Source organism: Neopelma chrysocephalum, unplaced genomic scaffold (assembly GCF_003984885.1).
Source record: "Neopelma chrysocephalum unplaced genomic scaffold, ASM398488v2 Primary Assembly neopelma1_23b, whole genome shotgun sequence".
Taxonomy (NCBI): domain Eukaryota; kingdom Metazoa; phylum Chordata; class Aves; order Passeriformes; family Pipridae; genus Neopelma; species Neopelma chrysocephalum.
The window spans coordinates 136,767-161,144 of record NW_020897692.1 but is presented as its reverse complement, the minus strand read 5'-3'; the positions used below and the strand labels follow the sequence as shown (position 1 = coordinate 161,144).

General features: G+C 37.8%; 1 protein-coding gene across 1 annotated transcript in view; it reads left to right on the top strand.

Moving 5' to 3' along the window:
* The window catches only part of LOC113974765 (glutamate receptor ionotropic, kainate 2), a gene marked incomplete at its 3' end in the record, with an annotated part of 340,470 nt that overhangs the window by 187,066 nt on the left and 129,026 nt on the right, over positions 1–24,378 (top strand). The window contains exons 7-8 of the mRNA XM_027698214.1: positions 16,282–16,425; positions 18,818–18,925. Coding sequence (XP_027554015.1) covers positions 16,282–16,425; positions 18,818–18,925 — 252 coding nt within the window. The remainder of the gene's footprint in view (positions 1–16,281; positions 16,426–18,817; positions 18,926–24,378) is intronic.

Below are 24,378 nucleotides of genomic sequence, written 5' to 3'. Positions count from 1 at the left end.
GCTTAGATACGTTTTTATTTTTAAAGGTAGATTTAGATGTAATGCAGAAATTTGACTGTTGCCCTGGTGGATGGAATCCTGATATAGTATTGAAAAGGCTGGAAGAATATTCAGTTTTCAATACCTATTTTTGGTTTAGTAATTATGATAATTATATACTATCAGTTGGCTTTATGATATAAATATCCTTTTGAAAGTGATCTATGCTTAGAGAGGGTTCCAAAATTTCCAGATTATTGGGTGAATTTGGATTCTGTATATTGCTATAAATGATATTTAACATACCAAGATCCAAATATATATTTAAAAAAAAAAAATCTGTTTACCATGAAGATTGTGGCTGGTTCTTATATTCACCAGAAGAAATCCTATATCTAACATGATAGCAATATTAGTTTGAGTTGTTCTTATTAGTAAGCCTGTATTACTTCTAGCACCGAATGACTACAAGTGAATTCTAAGTTTTAAAAATTTCATATGCATAAAAACCACACAATTTTTCTTTTTCTTACTTTTTTTATTTGTCTAGCCTTATTTTTTTGTATACTTTTAACTTCTGTGTGCTTTACTGTTTAAGGACTTCAAAGCACCTAAAATTTCAAATAAGCTTGAAGTGTCAAGTTACCTCAGCCATTGAGGTTCCCATTAAAATTTACTCAGCTTTTCCTGAAACATCACAATTTGAAGCTGTACTTAAAGCAGGTAAATTTTTGTGGGCTATTATATTAGAATAATAGTCTAAGATAGCTGGTTTTATGAGGGCATTTTTAGAAGATAACCTGGAAATATAGTGTCACAAATCAGAATGTAGCTTTTCAATCACTGAAATTTGACTTAGTGTAAGCAGATTTTAATTGAAACAAAATGTATCTAATGCAAATATGTCCATGTATTGAACTCTGGGTCTACTCTAATCATGAAGCTGGAGTCAACAATTTATGAGAATCTGATTATTAAAACAGCATCATAACATGATAAAAAGTTTTTTTCTGAGATAAGTCTTAATTAATGGAGAACTTCATTGAAACAAAAAAGTAATTGTACAGTGAAATGCACTTGGTGGAGGCACAATGGCAAAGAAAAAAACTGTAATCTTGCAAGGTCACTTTGCTTTTCTGTAATCTGTCTAGACTACGATCTGCATATCAAGCAGATCAAAATGGCATAAAAGTAGATCAAAGATTTTACAAAAATTAAAAAAGAAGAATCTAAAAGTAGATATGCTTCCCAAATGAAACAAACTAAAACCCCCAAACCCCAAACCAAACCCAAAGACAAAACCCTCCACACAAAATATCCACTTTTTAAATCTAAAAAAAAGATTGCTATTCTAAATCACGGTCTAGTAGTGTTTTTAATACCTTTTCCTTTGTGGATCATTGCTTTTAAGGAGGTGTAAGTCCAAAAGAAAAAAAAACAATTACTTATTTAGAAGAGAGCCATAGGACATAAAGTAATAAAGAATTATAGAAGACTGACATAAAGCAGAATTCTATTTTGAAACAGATTTATACTCTTTTATTGGTAAGTTATATTTTACATTGCTTAACAGTTTCTTTTCTCCTGCAAACGTGAAATTTGTAAGGCTGTGTGTATAATAATCTTTTTTGCTGAGGATATTAAAATCTGTATTTCTAAGGGGAGAGAAATTTAAATGGACCTTGGTGAAAGCAGGAGAAGGCAATTTATTATGGATACTCAGAAGTCTTTTGTCTGCATTTCAAAGTCATCAATATACATTTATTTTTGTCATTTTATCTACAAAATTTAAAGGTGTGAAAGCTCTGAAATCCTCAAACATTGTGTAATTTTTAAAGGATACAAAAATAGAATATTTAGAGATCCATTCTTTAGAATGTGTGGGGTTTTCCCTCAAATTTAATCAGATTTGCATTTAATCTCTGGATTATTCTAGCTTTATGCATCTCATTTGCATTGTCAGGTGTATTTTCTTGTTGCACCCAGATACAAAGCTATTGAATGTATACGCTGAGTAGGATATTTCTGTAATTACTATGAATTGCTCATGCAGAAGGACTTTTCATGTGGTGTGATAAGTCTCGAATGTTGAGCTAATATAATAGCAGCAGTTGGGTCTTTATTGTGGATGTGGTTGATGGAGTTGCAGTGATCACAATCATATTGATTTTTTGAACTGGAGTACAGATGAAAGGAAATAGACTACCAAAGACCAAATAATGACCCATTGTTCTTGGTAATTAGGTTTTTGCTATCTGTCCCTAAGGTATATAAAAGAGTGTGATGGGGTATTTGATGGCAAAAAATATTATAGTACATACCATAATTTCTGATGTTCAGAAGAAAGGCTCAGAAAGTATTTCAGAATATCTTTCACTTGGAAATATTACATTTATTTTTGAGGATATATATATAAACCTATGCATATATCAAACCTATAAAATGTATATGGAAACATCATAACACTTTGTTCTTAATTGTATATTTTAAGCACATTTTGCAAGTGTTTATGCAGTCAGATGACTTATTCTATTGTAAACAATATACTGAAAGTAATTATATTCTTGGATTACTAGAATTTATGACATGATGAGACATCTATATGGTCTTGTGAAATCACACTTTATGTAGTCTTGTTAGTCAGAAAATAGAAACTGGAAAAAATACATTTCTAAAAATTGTAAGTATAAAACTATTTTTTTACTTTTTATTTTTCCTCCCCATACAGTTAACAGGATTTATTCCGTTATTCCAGATAAATGCAGATGACCACATAGGTTGAATGATTTACATTGGGAACTTTTTTTATGATTGGAAAGAAATAAACCACCCTGAACACTTGTCCAGGGTAATGACCGGTAATCTGTCAAATAAATGGTTGATTGTAAAGTAAGTGAGAATGAGAAGTTGATCAGAAAGTTCAGGAAAACAATCACAGTTTAACTTTACATCAGAATAGCAAACGCTGGATAGAGAGACTGGCTTTGAAAGCAGCCTGTCATCCAATCAGAATCAGATATTGAAGCCCAAGATGCACTTCTAAATATTCTCAAACTCTTTTCTACTGTTGAGAAATATATTCAGCCCAGGTAGCTCAGTTTGCAAGCTGCAGTGTGAGCTGGAGATGGAGCTCTGGGTGGCAGGAGGCCCAGGCAAGAGGCCGGGAACCAGCTCTGACCCTTTGCATAACAAAGGGCGTGGGGATCTGCGGCGCCGGCCGGGATACCGCACACACAAGGACAGCAGGAGCTGATGACCCCAGAGCATCGCCCATTTAAGACTCTGAGGGTATAAAAGCCCAGGGATTCTTTGATATGGGGTTCCTTCTCGGAGGTACCCAGCTCGAGCTGTTATTTTTTTATTTAGTTATTGCACCAAGATGAAATTATTTTATGGATCAGGACGTATAACACCCTGCTGTGGAAACCCGGGGTCTGGCCTGTAACTGAGTGTGGGATGTATAGCTACGAAGGGGCCTTGGTCCCAGCTCAGGTGCTCCGAATGTGACTGTGAGAGTGGATCCTGGATGGTCAGACAGGGAAGATTCCTTAGCTACCAACCTGCTAAAATGAAATTCAGATCTTCTATCAAAGGTCAAGCAGATGGGAGAAATACTGCTGCTCTTCCTGTCTCAGAAAAAGCTGTGTTTAAGCTACATTCCCTGTGTCAATTTTTGACAAAATTTCAAGTTGTCTGAAAGTTTCACCTACATTAAGTTAAATCGGGCTGCAATAAGTGGCTACCCACCTAACATGTTTTCAGATACTTCCAGATTTTTAACACTGAAAATATTCTATCAAATTACATGATTATCTGAGATTATTCTGAGAGACGAAAAAGGTTCTACCACTTCAAACTTTTATACCAGGAAATAAGTTTTTATTCTGTCAATAAAAGAATGTATATTCTTTCCTATATTGAGCCTGCGCAGTGCATTTTTTAGGTGAGACACAGTATGCGCAGAACTGGACCCACCCTTTAATCCTAAGGTTCATCTGCCAGGGCCAAGTGAGCTTGGACGGTGGCAGCGAGGTCCTCAGGACGTAGGTTTAATTAGAGTGACCTTCTCTTAGATGGATGGCCTTACAGGGCTAAGCGAGCTCCATCTGCCCGGGTTTGGGAATTAGAGTTGTCCTTCTCCTAGGATGACTGCCAGAAGGCTAACGAGCTCATCCTGCTCATGCATATATTGTATCTGACCCTACAGTTTTGACCTGTCTGGCATGAGCGACCCTACCGAAGGCATGTACCGTCGCCAGCGTAGCTCGCAACCGCATAGGGGTACACAGGCTTCTTTCCCATTAAAACGGTTAGGCCAAGCCTTTCACTGCCTACTTTTCTGCCACCCACCTATATTCAATCTCAGGGAAATACCCAGGAACATCCCTTTGTCCTGACCACGAAGGTGAGCCAAAAACAAACCGTTCCAGCCCCCATACCCACCTGGGGCTCAGGTATCTCTTAAGGCCCCAGCCCAACCGAGACCCCCAACCCCCCAGAAGAACCCGCTATCCACCCTGACCTTATCCTCTCCCCACCGTGTTACCACACATCTTCCCACGCAGTGCTCACCTGTGACACTTCTTACAGAGCTGTCCTGCCCGCCCTCCCACCAGTCTGAGGACCCCCACGGCTTGCCCGACACCCTTCCTCTACCCCAGACCAGACTGGCAAACCTCTGTGTGCTTCGAAGCTCCCCCTCTCCTCTCCCACGAGGACGCAGTCCCTGCCGGCGAAGCTCCCCTCTCCTCTCCCCCAGCTGCTCCTATGTTCAGTTTACGTTTTGGGGTCGGAGCCACTGAATGATGTCACTTAAATCATTAACTCCCTGGGATTATAGAGAAGCAAATGGCATGGTTATTTCTTTCCTATATAATGAAAATTTAATGGTAAAAAACATGGCAACAACATCACTGTCATTTGGAGTGCTTTTCCTATTCTTTTGTTCTCTCAGCATTTTCTAAAAATTTGTTATTATTTCATGTTCCACATTGCTATTTCTCTTATAATTGGATATCAAACTATGAGACGTTGAGACAAAAGAGGAAATCCTTAATATTTTTTTGTCTTTCTGTAAGAAAAAAATTACACTTTAAAAATAAAATTATCTGGCCAGTTCACTTTTCTAGATTAAAAAGAAGTTGTTAGCATAAGGTTTTTTTGATAATATATGAAATAAATGTTTGAGTGTTAAAACAAGTATTTTGATAAAAAAAATAATTTGCATCTGTTTTATTGCTACTTAAAATCCCATACACGTCTCTGTAAACCAACACCCTGTTAAAATTCACTAGACCACTAAATATTAAAAAAATAATCTAAGCAGATAAGCTTTACAATTGAAATACTACTCTATTTTGGAAAAAAAAAACTAATTGATTTTTTAAAAAGTTAAATGAACATTATTTATGGCTTACTGGTACTCATGTCTGATTCCCAGTTGGAATGCATTTCTGGGGGTGAAAAAACACATCTTTACTATTTTCTTAATTGTACCCCAGAGTGGAGTTGGAAATGTGTCAAGAAATAAGAAAACATGAGCATTAATAAGCATACAATGCAATTTAACAGTTCATAAACCAGTAAAATTTAATCCCAGGCTGAGAGATTTATTAAATCTCACTCAGCAAAATGGTTTTGTGGGATGTGTTAGCAAGTGAAAATTAAGTGAAATGATTTCAGGGGCAATAGATTTTATTAGCCGAGGTGGGGAGGAACTAGTTTTGCAAGCCATTTCTTCTTAATTTCATTCACTTGTTATAATTGCCTTGCGTGTAGGAGATCTTTCTCTGAGTAGTACAGGTATGTAGGGTCTTTGGAATTTGTGTGCATAATACTACATTTATTGGGCATCATCTAACTGAAATATCTTTTATTGATGATCTTGTGAAGTTCTTTTAATGTTTGTTAAAGATATTTAAATCTCATATAAACCTCTATCTGATTATAAGATAAAATGACTCCTATTTGTTTTATTTGGGTTTTTTTTGTTTGTTTGTTTTCATCTTTTGCATCCATGCTTGGTTTCTGTGCTCTTTATCACACCCAGAAAAGTTAAATAAAAATTACTTTCTTCAATATTAATCTCTTGTTCGGGACCTTCTTGAAAAGTCACTCTGCAGGAGAGTTTTGAAACTACTTATATTTTGGGGGTAGCTGGTCAAGAATATGTAGTGAAGCTTCAATTAGGGTGATATGTAGTGAATCAAGCTTCAAGTAGTAGCACTATCAGCACCACACTAAATGAGAAATTTTGGGAAAAAAATTCTTATCTTACTAGTTATGCTGTTTTGTGGGATAAAATCACATTTTCCTAACAAGGTCTGACACTTAAAATTTTCTGACCAGGTAATAGTAGAATCTATAATAAAGAAACTACAGATTTTTACAAATAAATCTTAACTTATTTTTATATGTAAACTATAATTGTTTCTGTAGTTTATATCCAGTAATTTCCAAAGGAAACTTTTTAATTTTCTATCAAATGGAACAGACTTTAAGGAAAGTAATAATGCTAGCAGTGAGACCTCTCCTGCACTGTAGGTGGTCACCCCTTCTTGATTTCTGGGTGTTGTCAGACTTTTCTGACATCGTTGTTCCTATCTTTATATCTCTGAGTTATTCAAAAGAAAGGAAGCAGAGTTAGCTTCTCTGAGAAAAATCAGTCTTCAAAGGAAAATAATAAAAAAATGGACAGAGGCCCATTTCTGTTCACTGTGCTCACAATGGAAATAACCTAAAACATAAGACTAATACATGGGGAAAAATGAGAGGCAGGAGGTGGGGAGTTCGGTAGAACAAAAAATGGAAGTGTTTTGTTTGTTTATGAAATATGCCTTTTTTTCAAGGTTTTGTAATTAATAATTATGTATTGTGCATTAAGTTGTCATTAAAGATAAGAGAGAAGAATAAGTAATTATCAAAGGAGAAGCACTGCTTAGCAGGCTAAGGAGATTATGAGGCATTTTTGATGGCTTTGAAATGAGTAAGTATTCCATTGTAAATCCTTACTGTCCCGTGCCTCCTAAATAATGTTACTTTTCCCTAAAGAGGTTATGCTGGGGATGGAATTTGATTAGTCTGTCCTCTTCATTGTACCTCCAGTATCTACTACTTGCCCATGATGTTAGAGAGCATCCTAACCTGTTCTTATCCTCCAAATTGTACTGTGTCATCTCTGTCCTTCATAAACCTGACTAGAAATAGTCTGGATATACTGGGGATTCAAAAAAAAACCCCACCAAACTCAACAACCTGACTTTGCATTCAGTGTTCTATCCAAGGAATTACTGTTGTGTAAGAAATAAAATCCAATGTATAAAGGCCACTGCAAAATTCAGTCGTTTTGGAACATACCCTGCCTTGTGTACTTTCCCTCCTTTTGACAAATGGAAAGGTAACATTCTCATTATGTTCTAAAGCGTTGAAAGGACAAGTGCCATAAATACAAGCTCAGTGAGAGAATTTTATTGCAGTATGAAATGAGTATGTGTAGTGGTTTGAGCCAGGTTTTTTCCCCCTGAAACTCAGAAAGTGGTAACCCCCAGGGGGTGGTGACCCTTGGGGCTTGACCCAATCAGTGCTCCTGCAAAATATAAACATATCTCTGGAGACCGGAAAAGAAGCAGTGGTACTTGTTGTAAGAAGAAGAGGTGGCCATGTTTTAGAGGCCACGAGGAGCCGGGGCAGAAGCCCCTTGGGGCTCTGCCCCCCCCAGCCCCCGGTTGGGGGCTGCAGGGACTTGGAACAGTGTCAGACTGGACTGAGTGCCTGTAGCTAGGAGCTGGGGGAGTTTCTCCCCTGTAAATAGAAGTGGGAGACGCTGGGAGCAGCGACGGAGCAGCAGCAGAACAGCAGTGTCTGAAGAGCAGTGGCAAAGAGCCAACTGATAAGAACCAAGAGAAGCAGCAGATGCCGGTATGCAACTGAAGCAGACACAGAGTTGTCTGAGGAAACGAAAAGAGCCAGCAGCAGAAAGCAGGACAAGAGACCCGAGCCAGCAGCAGGAAGAGAGTTTCGGAGGGTAAGAACTGGACAAACCAAAACCCCCAAACTCGCTAGAGACCCCTCTGAGAAAGAGGAGGGGGTGGTGGACTGAGTGGAGTCCTAAAGTGCAGTATGCACTACAGAGAGGAGCTAAGAAGCTCCGGCCTCCTGAGAGCTCAGCCAGGATGGCCAAAGGAATGTGTGTGGAGGGGGTGACCTTGGGCTTCCCCCCCCCCTTGCTGCAGCTTCAGAGAAGCTGGCAGCCATCTTTGAGGCAGAGCATGGGAGCTCTGCACAGGGGGTTGATTTCCCCTGAAGATACCAGACTGTCACGAAGACCCCCGTGCTTCATGATATGACCGTGGTGATGCGACCTTGTCTGGGGTTACGCAGCCCATGGAAAGACCCCTTGTTTGGAGACGGGGGCCGAGAGAGACTTGGAAACCTCCCTCGTGTGTGCTGGCAGAGAGCCAGCAACTGTTTCTGGTGGAAGAGAAGAAGAGAGCCTGCTGCCTAGAGAGGAAGACCTGCTGCTCAGAGACTGGAAGGGGTTTTTTCTTCTTCTTCTCTCCTGGACTTTTATTTGGAGGGAGAAGAGATTTGGCCCATTGTAAATATTATTGTCATGGTAGAGATAGAAATAGAGTTAAGATTGTATGCAGTGTATTATAGTATTTATTTATTTGTATAGTCCTGTACTATATTCCTTTCCCCCCATATTGAGTCTCGTGTTTTTGTCTGGAAAACCCATCTCACATGGGGTTGAGATGTGGGAGGGGGGCTAGGAATCAGAATTGGATTTTGGGCCTGCTCAAACCATGACAAAATGTTAACACTTTGTTAAACCAGTGACCACAGTCACTCTAAACTGAGTTTATTTCAGATGATACTGAACTTCACTCAGTAACAAATGATGTATTATATGATGAAATAAGTTTCACAGTGGATTAAAGACTTGGTATGAATTGGTTTTAATGTGTTCAAACATTTTCAAGGACTTTGTTAAAAAGGTGAAATTGTTCATTCACTTCTGTGTACTTATCTGAATACTTTTGTCATGGTCACCTATGAAACAAATGCAGATATACGTTTGTGAGCATTTACATTCAGTTTTGTTTCATTCTTGATGCAGCTAATGAAGTCTTGACAAGAACTTAAGCGTCATTTTAATTAATGCATTCTGAAAAGTTTTGTTCATTAATGACCATCAAACAGTAGGCAAAACCCTCTGAACAGTTTGACCTTTCAAATGTAGTTCTACTTATCTCACAAGGGTAAAATTTGACTGACTAAAGACAGTAAGACAGAGATGATCTTGAAGAGAATAATGAGCTTGTAAGACCCCAGGCTCGTGCTACAAGCTCATCGAGGGGGTTTTCTTTAAAGGTCCCAAAGCCTGTTCAGCTTTAATAAGGAGCCCAGGTTTCTTTTCTACCTTGAGAGAGCACACAGAAGAAGATGCTACATGGTGACCACATGTCTTTGGTTTTATCTTCTCTGGCCCCCTGTGGCCACTCCACTTCCTCCATCAGGTGGGACTTCTGGCCTACTGGCCACTCTAGGGCTGGACTGATTCTCTGGGGCGGTGTATGGGGCACTGCTCCTCATGTACCAGTGACGAACAGCTGCTCCAGGGCTGGCCAAGTAGGCCTCAAGGGGCTGGGTTGTGGAGCAGGGCACCATTCCACCTTCATGAAATTCGGCCTATCCTTCTGCCCTACACACACACTTGTTATAACCTATCCTACTCAATGTAGTAGTATTATTCAGATAATATGCAGGTAAAGATAAGAACTAAAAAATAGTGAAGCATATACATACTTTACTAATCATTGGAAAAAGCTTGATGCTGCTTTATTTAAGTGAACTGTACAATGTCTTCCCTTGAAATTTTTAATAAGTCAATTCAGTTTAACACAGAACTGACTCGAGAATAAGAATATTATACATCAAGGTTAATTTTTTACTTTTGTTTTATTTTGCATAGAGCATTTTAGTCTAGAACATTTAAAGAACTGTTCAGGTTTTTTAAAGAATTTTAGCAAAATATTTGTCTTCACATGAAAATCTAGATATATTTAATTTATGATGTGTAACTTGATATTAATGACAGTAGTGACTGGTAGATGCAGATTCAGGTCTATCCTTCTGATAGGACAAGGCCTGTCAACTGACAGTACAGTATATGACACTCTTCCATTTTCTTCCTTATTTGCTTTATCTTTGATGAAAAAGTAGATTTTGACATCTTTTCTGAATCGTAGAGTCATAGAATATTAAGGGGTTGGAATAGTGCTTAAAGATCATCTAGTCCCAACCACCCTGCCATGGGTAGGGACACCTCCCATTGGACCAGGTTGCTCAAGGCCTTATCCAACCTGTCTTTGAACACGGCCAGGGTTGGGACATCCACAACATCCTTTGGCAACCTGTTCCATTTTCTCACCACTATCACAGTAAAAAATTCCTCCTAATTTCTAACCTGAATTTCCCCTCTTTCAGTTTGTACCTATCACTCCTTGTCTTATCACTACAGTTTCTGAAAAAGAGTCCCTCTCTAGCTTCCCTGTAGGCTCTGTTCAGATACTGGAAAGCTGCTATGAGGTCTCCACGCAACCTTCTCTTCTCCAGGATGGACAGCCTCAACTTTCTCAGCCTGTCTTCGTAGGCTTCAATCCTCTTATCAACTTCGTAGCTCCCTTCAAGACTTGTTCCGACAGTTCCATGTCCTTTGTATGCTAGGGGTACCAGAACTGTGTGCAGTACTCCAGATGGGGTCTCAAAAGAGCAGAGTAGAGAGAGAAAATCATCTCCTTTAACCTCTGGCCATGGTCCTTTTGATGCAGGCCAGGACGTGGTTGGCTTTCTGGGCTGTAAGTGCACACTACTGGCTCATGCTGAGCTTTAACCCCCAAGTTCTTAACATATTTATTGTGGAAAATCCAGTCTAAGACTGTCTAGGGAATTTCCAATTGTGTTATAGAAGAGTTGTATCTGAATTTAATTCTGAGGCAAATTTGGAAGCTGGATTCCTTCTTTGACACATATAAGAGATTTATCTTTTTTCCCTCTTTTGTTTTCCTTCTTTCTTTCAATTATAAAGGGTTGTTAATGTGCTTTTACTGAACATGACTTAAAGGAATAAAGTCAAGTTCATATAAAAAATACACTATAAACCTGTATCATACTTACTAGGAGGTAATATTCATTCCTTACACTTACCATAAAAAGCATTTTAGAAATGGTTATGCAGTTGAATCCTCATCGAGGTAATCCTGGTATTGTTAGGGAGATAATTTAGTTAGCTAGTTAAACTGGTTTTTCTTTTTTTTTTGGCCCTCTTCTTTGAATTCTTTTCTGTGGAAAAATTTCCCGACAGTCACTGAAAAAAATGGCAGAGTAAAGAGAGCAATTTGAGATCTTGAGTGCCAGATTTGTAAATACAAGAATCTTCTGATCTAGGAAAATAAACTACTAATATTGTAAATAGCTCATTTCAGTCTGGGATCTACACTGGATCAAATATTAAAGAGCAAAAAATAAATTTATTAAGCTTCTCTTTTCCATTGTCATATTCCATATGTCACTCAATGTAGAAAATTTCTTTGTGTTTTGAAGTACTTCATAGAGAACCTTTTAAAAAGAAGACCATGTTTCTTCATAGATTTTTATTAGTAATAAATTTAATTAAGGGGAAAAATAATCACATTAGCTTAATTTAATGTCTCATTGGAAACCTGAGGATTTTTCCTGCTTTCAAGTGGTTTTTAATTATCTGTATTTGAGTATTTCAGAGTCTTTCCAGATCATGTCTATGTTATAATCATTTTTTTTAATTATCTGTATATTATAAAGACCTACAGTTTGTTGTAGGAAAAGCTGAAATATGTTTTTTTTCTGTTTGAGAAGTGTACTATTTCTGATACAGCTCATGAAGAAATACAATTAGCCTAGCAATCCTTCATCTTAATGTTAAACATGACGGAAATAATATTTTCTAAACTATTTTTGAGATACAGAGATAATTCTGTAGAACTGAGATATGGATCAGAGAAGAGTGATTCATTAGTACATGAAATTTACATATAGTTTGATGGGGGTAAATGGAAATGTCATACAAAAACATGGTGGTACATAAAAGACGCAGAAGCAAGTAATGATTTGATGTTTATTAAATGTAGACTCTGCAAGTTTTTATAACCCTTACAAGTTAATTAACTACAGAGGTTCCTAAAGCAGTTAGCACATTTGTTGACTCAGATATCAGATCACATTAGTAAACTCTTATGTACTGCAAGTCTGAAGATGGTTATGAAGGCCATGATTTGTCTGTTCTGCTAGGGTTTCCTGAATTTTATTTATGTTTTCACTTTTTTTTTTTTAAGCAAAGTCTTAAGAAACAGGCTTAGATCTCTTAGAAACAGGGTTGCAGCTGTAGTGCATAAGCAGCCCATTTGGTTTCAGAACTTTCAGCTGGTTCTTGTCTAACTAACAACCATACTGAAGGTGACTAAAAATCATACCTCTTCTATCCTATAAGGAGATTACAAAAAACTTGGTGAAGTAGTTTATCTATTCCATTATGTGGGGAAGATTTCTCCTTGGCTGAGACCTAGGCTATAGAGGGTTTCTTCTTCATCAGCTTTGCCCATATAGGTTAGAAACCAGTAAAAACCACTACCCTGCCAACCTTCTGCTCCAGCTCCAAGCCCCCAAAACTAAAACCCTCCTTACAATACTGATTAACTATTAAAAGAGTGTGTGTGACAAATAGCAAAGAATCATAGACTAGTTCGGGTTGGAAGGGACTTTAAGGATTTTCTACATCCAATGCTTCTGCCGTGGGCAGGGATGCTACCTACTGGACCAGGTTACTCAGAGCCCCATCCAAACTGGCCTTGAACACTTCCAGGGATGGAACATCCATGACTTCTCTGGGAAACCAGTTTCAGTGCCTCACAGCACATATCTACTGGAGTTTATCACGTGCTTTGACATCTTTGGGGGTGGTTGGGGAGAGAGAAGAAGAAGACCACCTCATGCTCTGAGGAAACCCGGGGAGAAACAACAGATTCTCTCTCTAATAATAGAGAGGACTCATTTCCTTCTTTCTTTATACTGACTCCATCAGAGCCCTTTCACAGTGAGATTAGAGTACTTCCATGTAATTTGTTATACAGTATTTAGCAAATAATTTAGCAAGACTCAAAAGTGATTATACAGAAACACATGTGAAAAAGAGAGGCAAATACACCACCCGTAGTAAGACAGGAAGTAAAAGAATGAGAGAACAATACTGAGAAGAAATGTGTAGTATCCAACTAAATTTTGGACAAAAATCAAACACAGATTGGTACTTTTTCTTTATTTGCAATGTATTGTGACTGAAATTGTGTCTCTGATTAAGTATTTACCTCTGAGTGCTAAAAAGTCTCTTGTTACTTGACAGAATCAACTGAAAAACAGACTTGTGATCACAGACATTGTCACCTGACATCTGAATCATCCACCTCAATCTCATTCCTGTTTCTCTTTTTTTTTTATTTGTGATTATAGAACTACAAATGATACTATCAAGAGCAGTATTTTAGATGAGTTTGTCTATATCCAAATGAATCATCATGGCTACTAAGTCGGATGTGAAACCAAAAAACCCAAAAACTCATAGTTCAGAAACTGTACCAAGATATATTTGTGGAGTACAACACAGGTGTACAACTTTATACAAGTTAACTAGAACATTACTAATCTTATTTTCCAATAAAGTTATTTTCTTGTAGTATGTGTGCTTCAGTGAATAGAAACATTGTAGCAGGTTTCTATCTGAAATACAAGAGTCATTGCTTCTCCTGAATTTTCTATCTCTTCTTCCTCGCAGACTGCTAATGTCTGTTTAGGTAAAATAAAGAATACTGACAATGTCAACAGGGGAACTTCCCTTGTCTCCAAACAGTCTTTTGCTGAAACATGCAGCACTTCTTGGTCCACAATGCATAGTTCCAAAAGTGTGATTTAGGAAGAGAAAGCAGTATGGACAAAGGTCAGTGAGATGTAAAGCTTAGTAAGACCTAATTAACGAGGTTGGAGAGTTAGGCCAATCAATTCTTACTATCTCTCAAAGGAAAGGTAAAGTGACCGAGACCCCAACCTGCAAATTAAAGGATATACTTTAGATTTTTTTCCTGAGTTTTGTGCTGTTTCTTTCTCTAGCATTAAAATCATCAATAGCAACCAGTTATACGAGCGCAATATTGAATCACTAAACCAATGTAATTTTTTTAATATATGGTTTTATCTGACTTTATTCAGTAAAAGCATTTAAGCCTGTGTTTAAAATTCTTACAGAAGGTGGGTTGTGGAATTTCATCCTATGTAGTTAAGGGATTTACGTTGTAGTAACTAAAAATAAAATAGGGCACTCTGCTTCTAGCCGGCTATGAGTTTATGTTATGTGCATTTTAAAAGAGGTACATCCTCATTTAGATTTATTTCCAGTGAAGCAATATTCATCCATCAAATATGATGAATATTATCAGCATTTGAATTATTTCTAAAACTACAATGATTTTCTTTGATACTTCCACTGGAGCTGACCGTCTTGTCATCCTACAAATATCCACCTCAGTGGTTTATAGAATTTGACAGGAAGCCATGTTGTTCTGCATCTGACATAATGTCCACTTGATTCCTCCTGATGAGTCTTAACAGTTCTGTGTCCAAATTTATACCTAATTAATCAGTTAATGCTGATGTTGAACTTCTGATTGTTTCCTTATGGGTTTCTTTTCCTAAAGTCCCATAGCAATTTCAATTTTCCACAGTTTTAGAAGTAAAACAGATTAAAAAAAAGTTTTCATTTCTGAATCAGATTTATGTGTTGTACTTATTGTGCAGTTTATTTAAAAAGCTGTTGTCTAGACTCCAACTACTGCCGAGTCTTGCTTCTAGAATGTTAAGCTTTGTATGACGCTTACTCAGCATGTGATTCCATCGTTTTGGTATTTTGCTGCCTCCTTGTCAAATATCAGCTTGCCTTAAAAGCACTTTAATGCCTTGAAGATAATGAACAATTTGGCAGCAAAAATATTTTCTGACTGATTTGAAGCCCTTGCATAAACTACTTGGCACCTGACTCATTGAAACCTGTTATACTGGCTATTTTAAAATTAGGATTTATTTCTTTTTGAATTTCAAAATCTCTCCTTGGGAGAGCCATTTAAATGTGAACGTATATTTTCCTCTTTAACAGCAGCTTATGGGCTATAATGGCAGAATATTTTTGCATTTTTATGTTTAGTTTTATTGTAAAGAGCCTTGGGATGCATTTGCATGAAAGTCACTATATGAGCTCATTTTGTATTGCATTGTATTGTGTTGTGACAAGTGCAATAATCTCCAGGTTTCCTATCCATTAAAGAACTAATTTCACAGCTCACTAATTATGTGAATGAGAAGGGGAAATAGGTCCTTTTTCTCTAAGGTATGCTGAGCAGATGGCATAGAATTCATTTTCACCCACTGAATCTAAGGTCCTCTCTTGCTTTAAGGTTCTGAAGCTTCCCTCTGTTTATCAAATAGAACAGGAAAGAGATGTCAGTTTCTTGTACAGCATGACAGTGTGTACTGAGCAACTGTCTCTGTCCTTTGCTAATACAACATCACTTAGCACATACATCTAAACAGTCTATTTATTTAAGATGGAACATGAAAACTATTAAAACGAATGTACATTTCAGTGTAATTCTAATTTTACCTCTGATATATTGAAGATAGTGGTTAGTTTTTTCCTAGGGATTTAAACTGATATACATTAAAACTTTATTAATGAATCGACGGAGTACCTTTGGGACTGTATCCTGTCTGTAGATTCAAAATAAAAAAATTACTTCCTTAGCCTGTACACTTTCCTTCATAGCTAAGGTTTTGCCATCTTTCTAACTGTTTTTTTTTCTGTAACCTTATCAGTGAAAATAACTGGCTTGAATAAAATGTGCATACAATGATTTGTATAGTGCTCTAATGTGCTGCTTTTTTAAAGTAGCATAAGTCGTCAGACACAAGGGTACTCCTGTGATCCTGAAGAGTAGCTATTTTGGCCCTTGTTTCATCATTAAAAAGAGAAAAGCTGAGACTGAAGGTCCTGACACAACTCATGTACTTTACAATAAGGGTACATTTTAGAGTGCTACACAAGGAATCAGATAATTTTCTCCCTTTAACACAGTGAACAGTGCTAATTTGTTGTTTTCTTCTTTCACTGCTGGCCTGTCTCGTGTTTGTTTTGTGTTCATGGTTCTGATGTCATTCTAATTTCAGACGGATGCAGCACTAATGTACGATGCAGTTCATGTGGTGTCAGTGGCTGTCCAGCAGTTCCCACAGATGACTGTCAGTTCACTACAGTGCAATCGCCACAAACCTTGGCGCTTTGGGACCCGCTTTATGAGCCTCATTAAGGAGGTAAGTCGCTAATAAAGCATCCTGCTTCACTGCATTCCTTTCTCCCAATACCAGTTTTCTTTGTTTTCACTCTATTTGGATTCTGCCTTGTTTTTTTGGTTTTTTTCAGTAGATGGGAATCTCTCATCTTGTTACACATAAACGGTTTAACAAGTGAGGCAACATTTTTGTTTGAAAGTGGTTTTCCAGAAGTATTAGCTGGAACAAAGAAGCATGAAAGGGTAAAATAACTGCAATATAAATAAAACTTTTGTTTGTAGATAACTGGGGGAGGTGTGGAATATTTGTGGCATAAAAACCCCAAAAAATGAAACTGCAAACTACAGATTGATTATGAGAAATTCAGCAACTGGCATGAGTTCAAAAGGGTCAAGAATTAATTTTACTTCCTGTTCTAAATTTTTTTTCCCTTCTTTTTCTATGATGAATTAGTATATGTGGTCTTGGTCTCCTAGTATGCTCTTTGGATACTGATGGATAATGATTTAAAGTAAAGCTAGGAGATTTAAGGTGCTGAAGATGAACACTGTAGAGTAGAGTATTCAAGTCTCTTGTACTATAAATAACTCCTAATATGGTATTTCTCATTCTAGAGATGCAAAATATTGTGATAGTTGAATTATTTGCAAAGAAAGGTTTTTAATATTGGTTCCTTTTAAGATGATAATTTTTTTTCCACATTCTCTCCTCTACTTTAGTATAGTTTTAGAACTAGATGGACTTTAAGTTATAAAAAAAAGAAGATATTGTGCTTTATTAAAAGTAAGGAATGAGCTCTGGGAGGCTGGCTCACTGACCTCAATTTTTGCTGTCTCAGTGTTGTTTCAGGGGAATCAGCATCTTGCAAAAGTAAGTCTTTATTTGAATGAAATTTCATGACAGAAAAAATGTAGTCCAGCATTAATGAAACTGATTGAGGCTTGTGAGGGGGAGGCAATGTAGGGAAGCAGAGGGGAAATGCATGCATGAATGATGGAGGAATGAAAACAAAAAAGCCTTTTATCTCATTTAATAGAAGACACTATTGCCTAGCATGGAAAGTGTTTTAAAATTTGTCTGTGAATACTAAAGAAAAGGTTGATTTAATTAGCAAATAGTGAATACAAAGGGCCACGGCAGACCTCGAGGATCAGGACGGTATCTACATTCGATATCGTACTGATGGAAGCCTATTCAACATAAGGCGACTGAAGGCCCACACCAAGACCTTAAACCATCTTGTCTGGGAGCTGCTTTACGCTGATGACGCCGCCCTTGTTGCCCACGCAGAAGCAGCCCTGCAGCGTTTAACATCCTGCTTTGCTGAGGCTGCTGAGCTTTTTGGCTGGAAGTCAGCTTAAAGAAGACGGAAGTTCTCCATCAACCTGCACCTCAGGAAGTCCCCCATCATCCCCACATCACCATTGGCCAATCAGAACTCAAATCAGTCCAGCAGTTTAATTACCTAGGCAGCCTCATCTCCTCGGATGGTAAGATTGACGGAGAGATAGACAACAGATTAGCAAAGGCATATAGTGCTTTCGGAAAGCTTCATAAAAGAGTTTGGCAAAATAAACACCTGAAGAAAAGTACCAAGATCAGTGTTTACAGAGCCATAGTGTTGTCTACTCTCTTATACGGATCTGAATCGTGGGTCATCTACTGCTACCACCTGCGTCTCCTAGAATGCTTCCATCAACGCTGCCTCCGTACAATCCTAAACATCCACTGGTCAGATTATGTGACCAATACATCTGTTCTAGAACAAGCAGCAGTTACAAGTGTTGAGGCCATGTTACTGAGAACACAGCTGCGTTGGGCAGGGCACGTCTCCAGGATGGACCACCGCCTCCCTAAGATCCTGCTTTATGGTGAACTTGCCACCGGCTGCTGCAAGAGAGGAGCCCCGAAGAAAAGATGCAAGGACTCCCTGAAACAACATCTCAGTCTTGGCCATATTGACCGCCATAACTGGTCTACTCTAGCCTCCAATCGGGAAGCCTGGAGACAGACCATCTATAACGCTGCTAATGCTTTTGAGAATGCATGCAGGATCACCCTTGAGGAGAAAAGACAACGCAGAAAGAATCGTGCCTTGCAGAATATACCACCTAAGGAGTCTTTCTGCTGTGCCTTTTGCAACCGGACGTGCCTGTCTCGTATTGGCCTTTTTAGCCACCAACGCACTTGCAACAAACGTGGGTAGAGCCCTTCCCAAATCTTCCTTCTCAAAGCCTAGTCATGAGTGAATACAAAATATTTAAAACAAGAAAAATATTAAAAACAGGTACATTATTTACACAAAATTAATAATTAATGCTTCCATTTTGGCAAAGGTAAAATTTGTTCTTTTTCTGGGGGAAAAAAAGGTAGAGGTATTTATTTATAGGAATTGTTTTTTCTTTCTCCATAGGCCCACTGGGAAGGCCTCACAGGCAGGATAACTTTCAACAAAACCAATGGCTTAAGGACAGATTTTGATTTAGATGTTATCAGCCTCAAGGAAGAAGGTCTTGAAAAGGTGTGTAAGACATTTACCTCCAAAGAGGTGGGAAACAAAACAAAAACCCACCCCCTAAAAACATTTACAATGACATTTCATGTGTTACATAAAACAGTACATCTGTTCTCCACTTGATATCTGGTTTCGAAGTCTTCTAGCAGAAGCTGTTACCTTGTTGTCTGGAAGCTAATGGCATCTTAACTGTGTGCTTCTAGCCACATTCTTAGGTAAGAGCAGACTGGGAAAGAGTGAATAGCTTCACCTGAAGTCAGACATTAATATACTTTGTCTTCAGTCTATATCAAGTTTAGTTTTAGTTGTGATTCCAACCCCACTGCCTGTCCTCATGCATGAACCTGTGGGTGCGTGTATTTGTATTTTCTTCATATCTTTACTGATTCAAGAGGAATTACCTCAAACTAAATGAAATAAAATAGCTTAATTTGGGCTATTTTACGTTTTCAGAGGGAACTTTAGTTCTCTTCCTGGAATACAAAATTTTTATCTGGAAGTGGTACTAAAAAATCAAGAATTGGTAGCCTGACTGGTTTGTCTGTCTTCTGATATTAATTTTTCTTGTACAGAGATGGAGTGAAAGACCAAAGAATTGAGAAATGCTCTTTCTGTGTAGCTTAATATTGTCTATATTTGAACTAAAGGCCATGGGAAGCACATGCAGATATTTGGCCTGCCTACACGACACCGTGATGATCTGAAATCAGATCATCTTCCCTCCAACCACCTTGGCCTGAAGAGGCAATGCAGGAAGCTACATGGTCTCACATTGTTGTGATCAGCAGGCAAAAGTTTTGCAACTTGCATCTACCTTCTAGTTTGTATTTAGATGTGGTGTTCAGTGTTCTGTAAGCACTATGTCTTCCTTCATCTTCAGATAAAGTTCTAACAGCTATTGCCCCAAGGCGATATTGTGGCAACAGATAAAACCAGAAACTAAGAGAAGGGACCATGCTGTAGAGTTGCATTTCCTTTCTTCTATAAATGATTGAATGGAGAAGTTAGCATAAAAACATATTTCTTCAAAACTTCCCCCACCCCCAAGACTAGTTTTGGAATATTAGCTTCCGCTGACTAGGAAAATTTGTAAAAGTTCAGAAAGCATGAGTTTATCTTGAAACACTTACATAGGTAAAAACCTTTGTGTCGTCCAGTGGGAAACCTCTGATTCAAGAACTATGCTATATTTCAAAATGTTCAGCAATACACTCATAGTAGATTCCTCCTATGAAATTTTCCACGAAGGGAGCCCTGGAAATTTAAGGGGGAAAAAAAGTATGTTAGTGATTAGGTTTAAAAAGTAAATTGGCTTTGTGCATAAGTAGAATAAGTGCAATGCAACCTGTCTTCCTTACTGGAAGTAGAAATGAAAGATCTGATGTCATGATAATAGTTAGATAAGTCAGTAGTAGCTGAAGAGCCTGCATATAAACAATAACTGTTGAAAATGAAGAAAGGAAGTCTCTGTATTCTAGGATGGCTTTAGGAATATTAGATGGTATTTGAGAACCACCGCACAACATGAGATTTCTAGAAAATAAAATCTGAAAATATAGAGACAAACAAAAAAAAAAGCCTACAGAAATTAGAAATATGGAAGACAATAAAATTCAACAGGAAATACAGTACTCTAAAACAAATAAGAGAAAAAAGGAACTTGGGAAACAGTTATATTGAAAGATAAGTAAGAGACAAGTAGAAATAGTTGTTAAAGCATATGGATGTTTAAAACCAACAAGCATGTGCTTCAGCTGTTTATCCAGAAATTCATAGAATGGGAAAATACTTTTTCTGTCCTCATGACTCATTTTGACCATTTCATAAACAAATGTGATAATATTAATTTTTCACCAAAAGGTGCAGACAGTCTTTGGAAAGAGCAGTAAGAATCAGTAACTGTATTTGAGCAAAACCGGAGCAGTTCCTGTAGGATGTAATGATATGAGATTAGGAAAAGGAAAATGAAGGTGTATACATCTTCAATTGAATTGAATTGAAAGAATACAAAACTTCTTCTTCTCCAATCCAGGGTGAATTATTAAATTGTGGAGCAGGATGCTTACTAGTAGAGAGTGTACATTTTAGCCTGCTCTTTTATTTAAAAGAGCTGTCTCAAAGTTGGGGGGGAGGGTGGTTTGCCCAAGACTGAATTCTGTTAAAGCTATGATGAATCACTCTTCCTTCTCTCAGCCCCTACCTCCCTCCACATGTGCACTTCATCTCTCTACATCTCTCTCCTGCTTTCTGCTGCTCTCTCCTCCTCTTCCTTCTTCCTTCCTCCTTCCTTCCTACTATTCCTTCCCCTCTTCCTTCACACCCTCCCTACCTGTTTCCCTTTCCATCTAATCCCTGTCCCCTTGTACCTCTTTATCTCTTTCCACCCCCTTCTTCTCTCTTTTCTTCTTCCTTCAGGAGTGTTTCCACATCTTTGTCCTTATTTCGTATGTTCCCAATGTTCTTTCCAAATCACAATCTTCTCAGACCTCTCTGTCTGTGTTATTAGAGTTCCTCAACAGTCTTTTTCTTCTTTCCTTCTGTCCATCTTTCCTCTTATGGGATGAGAGAAGATGGGGAGAATTATATATGTTATAATGTATGTCATGTTTCCATACTGTGATTTATGCAGTTATTATTTCATTTAACCTCTTTCTCAACATGGGGGAACAATCCCTTCTGTGAGGACAACAGTTCAACTGAACAATTTTAGGTGTAATCCATGAGGACAAAAGTATTCATGGAAGGGAGAGAAAAGAGTTATGAAGAATTGCTAGAAGACCTAATTTTTTTTTATTTTGGTTTTGTTAAAATACATGCTAGATAAATTGCTGGTTAGTATAATGGGGAATGACCTAAATCACGTGTTTTAAATGCAATGACTGCTAAAGACAGTGACAACAGAAAAATTGCTCATTGATTTAAAAAAGATGTCATGTGTGATCCCAGATTTTACATAAGATACTTGTTCCTAAAACTCCTGAATGAGAGGTGATAATCAAGCATCAGTCAATAAGAAGTATGTGTTTACAAACAAAAATTCATGTCTGACAAAAATGATAGCTCCTTGTAAGATGGAAATGACAAAATTAAGAGATGATTGGAGTGCTGCTAATGTAATGTACCACAAAATTTGATTACAGTCACTCTGGACACACTGAAACTATTTATGATTAACACAGTGAAAATCTAAAACTGTGGCTCTCCAGGATAATAAATTATAATTTAAATTGCAGTCAATCAGTCTGAGGCTGCATTGTGAGGAAAATTATTTTATACTTCAAGGAGATAACAAATACCTGAATTTAATACCACTTTTGATATGAAAATTTGTCACTGAAGAAGAATTACATTTCCTGAATAGAGATGTTACAACTGGCTTGAAGGCTTGCTCAGGAACCTTCAAACAGGATGAAAATTAGTTGTAATTTTTTGTCTAGAGTATCAGTGTAAGACCTTGCTTTATTTTGTATCTTTAATAATGACCTAGATCAATGGGATCCAGAAGTATTGTTATTAATATTATATTTGGCAAAGAAGGCAAAAATATCAATATTTCTGAAGAAAGCAAAATAAATTAAGCAATTTGCAAATGGGAAATACACAAATATGAAGAAATAATATTACTCATACTGGAGTATAATTATTTTCTTGATGTAATCACCACTACTACTAACTACTCTACAAAATGAAATAAAGATGGTATGCTGTAGATGGATTTGAAAATCCTTTGAGGGTTGAATACGGCTCTTTTGGATGCTTAGTTGGTGCTACTGCAGAAAGGCAATGATCCTTCCTAATACTATGCTTGTGGCACTTCACTGTCAGTCATATTCACAGTTTTGATTGACTCAGAGAAAAAATAGTGTTAATTTTCTCAAGAGAGTTTTGAAGGAAAATAAAAAAGAATAATACTTGAAAGTATACTTATTTATTCATAAAGATAAGTCACTTTTCAAACATGCTTAAGTAAGAAAGCTACTTTATTGAATTTTTGTAGATAATATCTCATGAAATTGACTCTCAGTAAAGTATTCTAGTGTATATGTAAACTCTGCAAATTTTAAGTTTTAGGAGTGTACAATGCTTCTTTTCAGGGTGGATGGTGAATTATTGTAATGGTTTTACTGGGATAGAGTTAAATTCCTTCACAGAAGCTTGTATGGGGTTGTGGTTTGGATTTGTGTGGAAAACAGTGTTGATAAAACAGGAATGTTTCTGCTCCTTCTAAGCAATGTTTACACAGAGTCAAGGCCTTCTTGGCCTGCAGAGCTACAAAGCAGTTCTGTGTGGGGATGTTCAGCTGGGTGTGAATGTCTGGTTTTGAAGGACTGCAGTAACTTGATAGTTATCTGATAGTTAAATACATGGAAGCTTGGATACAAGTTTTTAACCATTAACATGCAGTTGGGAAATTGTATTCCCTGTCCTTGAGGATCATCACAATTACCACATTACAGAATAATCTCCGATATTCAACGATAAGTGTTGCTCTTGGAATTGTTTGAATTTGAATGAGATGATTCTTGACTAAGCTAATTCTTTGTATCGTAGAGATGCTTCATCTCACTGTGGAGCACAGTGTTAACTTCATGGGAACACCTGCTTTGGATCCTGTGCTATCGATATTAAGTGTCAAAAATTTCAGATTGATATGGTCACGCTAGAATAGGCTAGCCATTGAGGGGAATCGAAAAGAAGAATAGGAGACTGAGGGCTTGACAGCCTCTCTGGAGCTGTATTTACTCTGTGAACATTCTCTTTAAAGTGTGTATACGAATACCTGTTTCACTTTCTAGGAAAATTTTATAGAATCATAGAATCTACTGGGTTGGAAAAGACCTCTGAGATCATCAAGTCCAACCCATGACCCAACACCACCGTGTCAACTAGACCATGGCACTAAATGCCACATCCAGTCTCTTCTTAAATACCTCCAGGGACAGTGACTCCACCACCTCCCCGGACAGCCCATTCTAATGTCTGATTACTCTCTCCTAAAAATATTTCTTTTTAATATCCAACCTAAACCTCCTCTGGCATAGCTTAAGACTGTGCCCTCTTATCCTAGTTGGAGAAGAGACCAACGCCGACCTGGCTGCAACTTCCTTTCAGGTCATTGTAGAAAGCGATGAGGTCTCCCCTGAGCCTCCTCTTCTCCAGGCTAAGCCACCCCAGCTCCCTCAGCCTCTCCTCATAGGACTTGTGCTCAGCTCCCTCCACCAGCCTCATTGCTCTTCTCTGGACCTGCTCCAGCACCTCAATATCCTTCCTGAACTGAGGGGCCCAGAACTGGACACAGTACTCCAGGTGTGGCCTCACCACAGTGCTGATTCCAGGGGAAGAATCACTTCCCTGGTCCTGCTGGCCACACTGTTCCTGATACAGGCCAGAATGCCATTGGCCTTCTTGGCTACCTGGGCACACTGCTGCCTCATGTTCAGCTTCCTGTCAATCCAAAC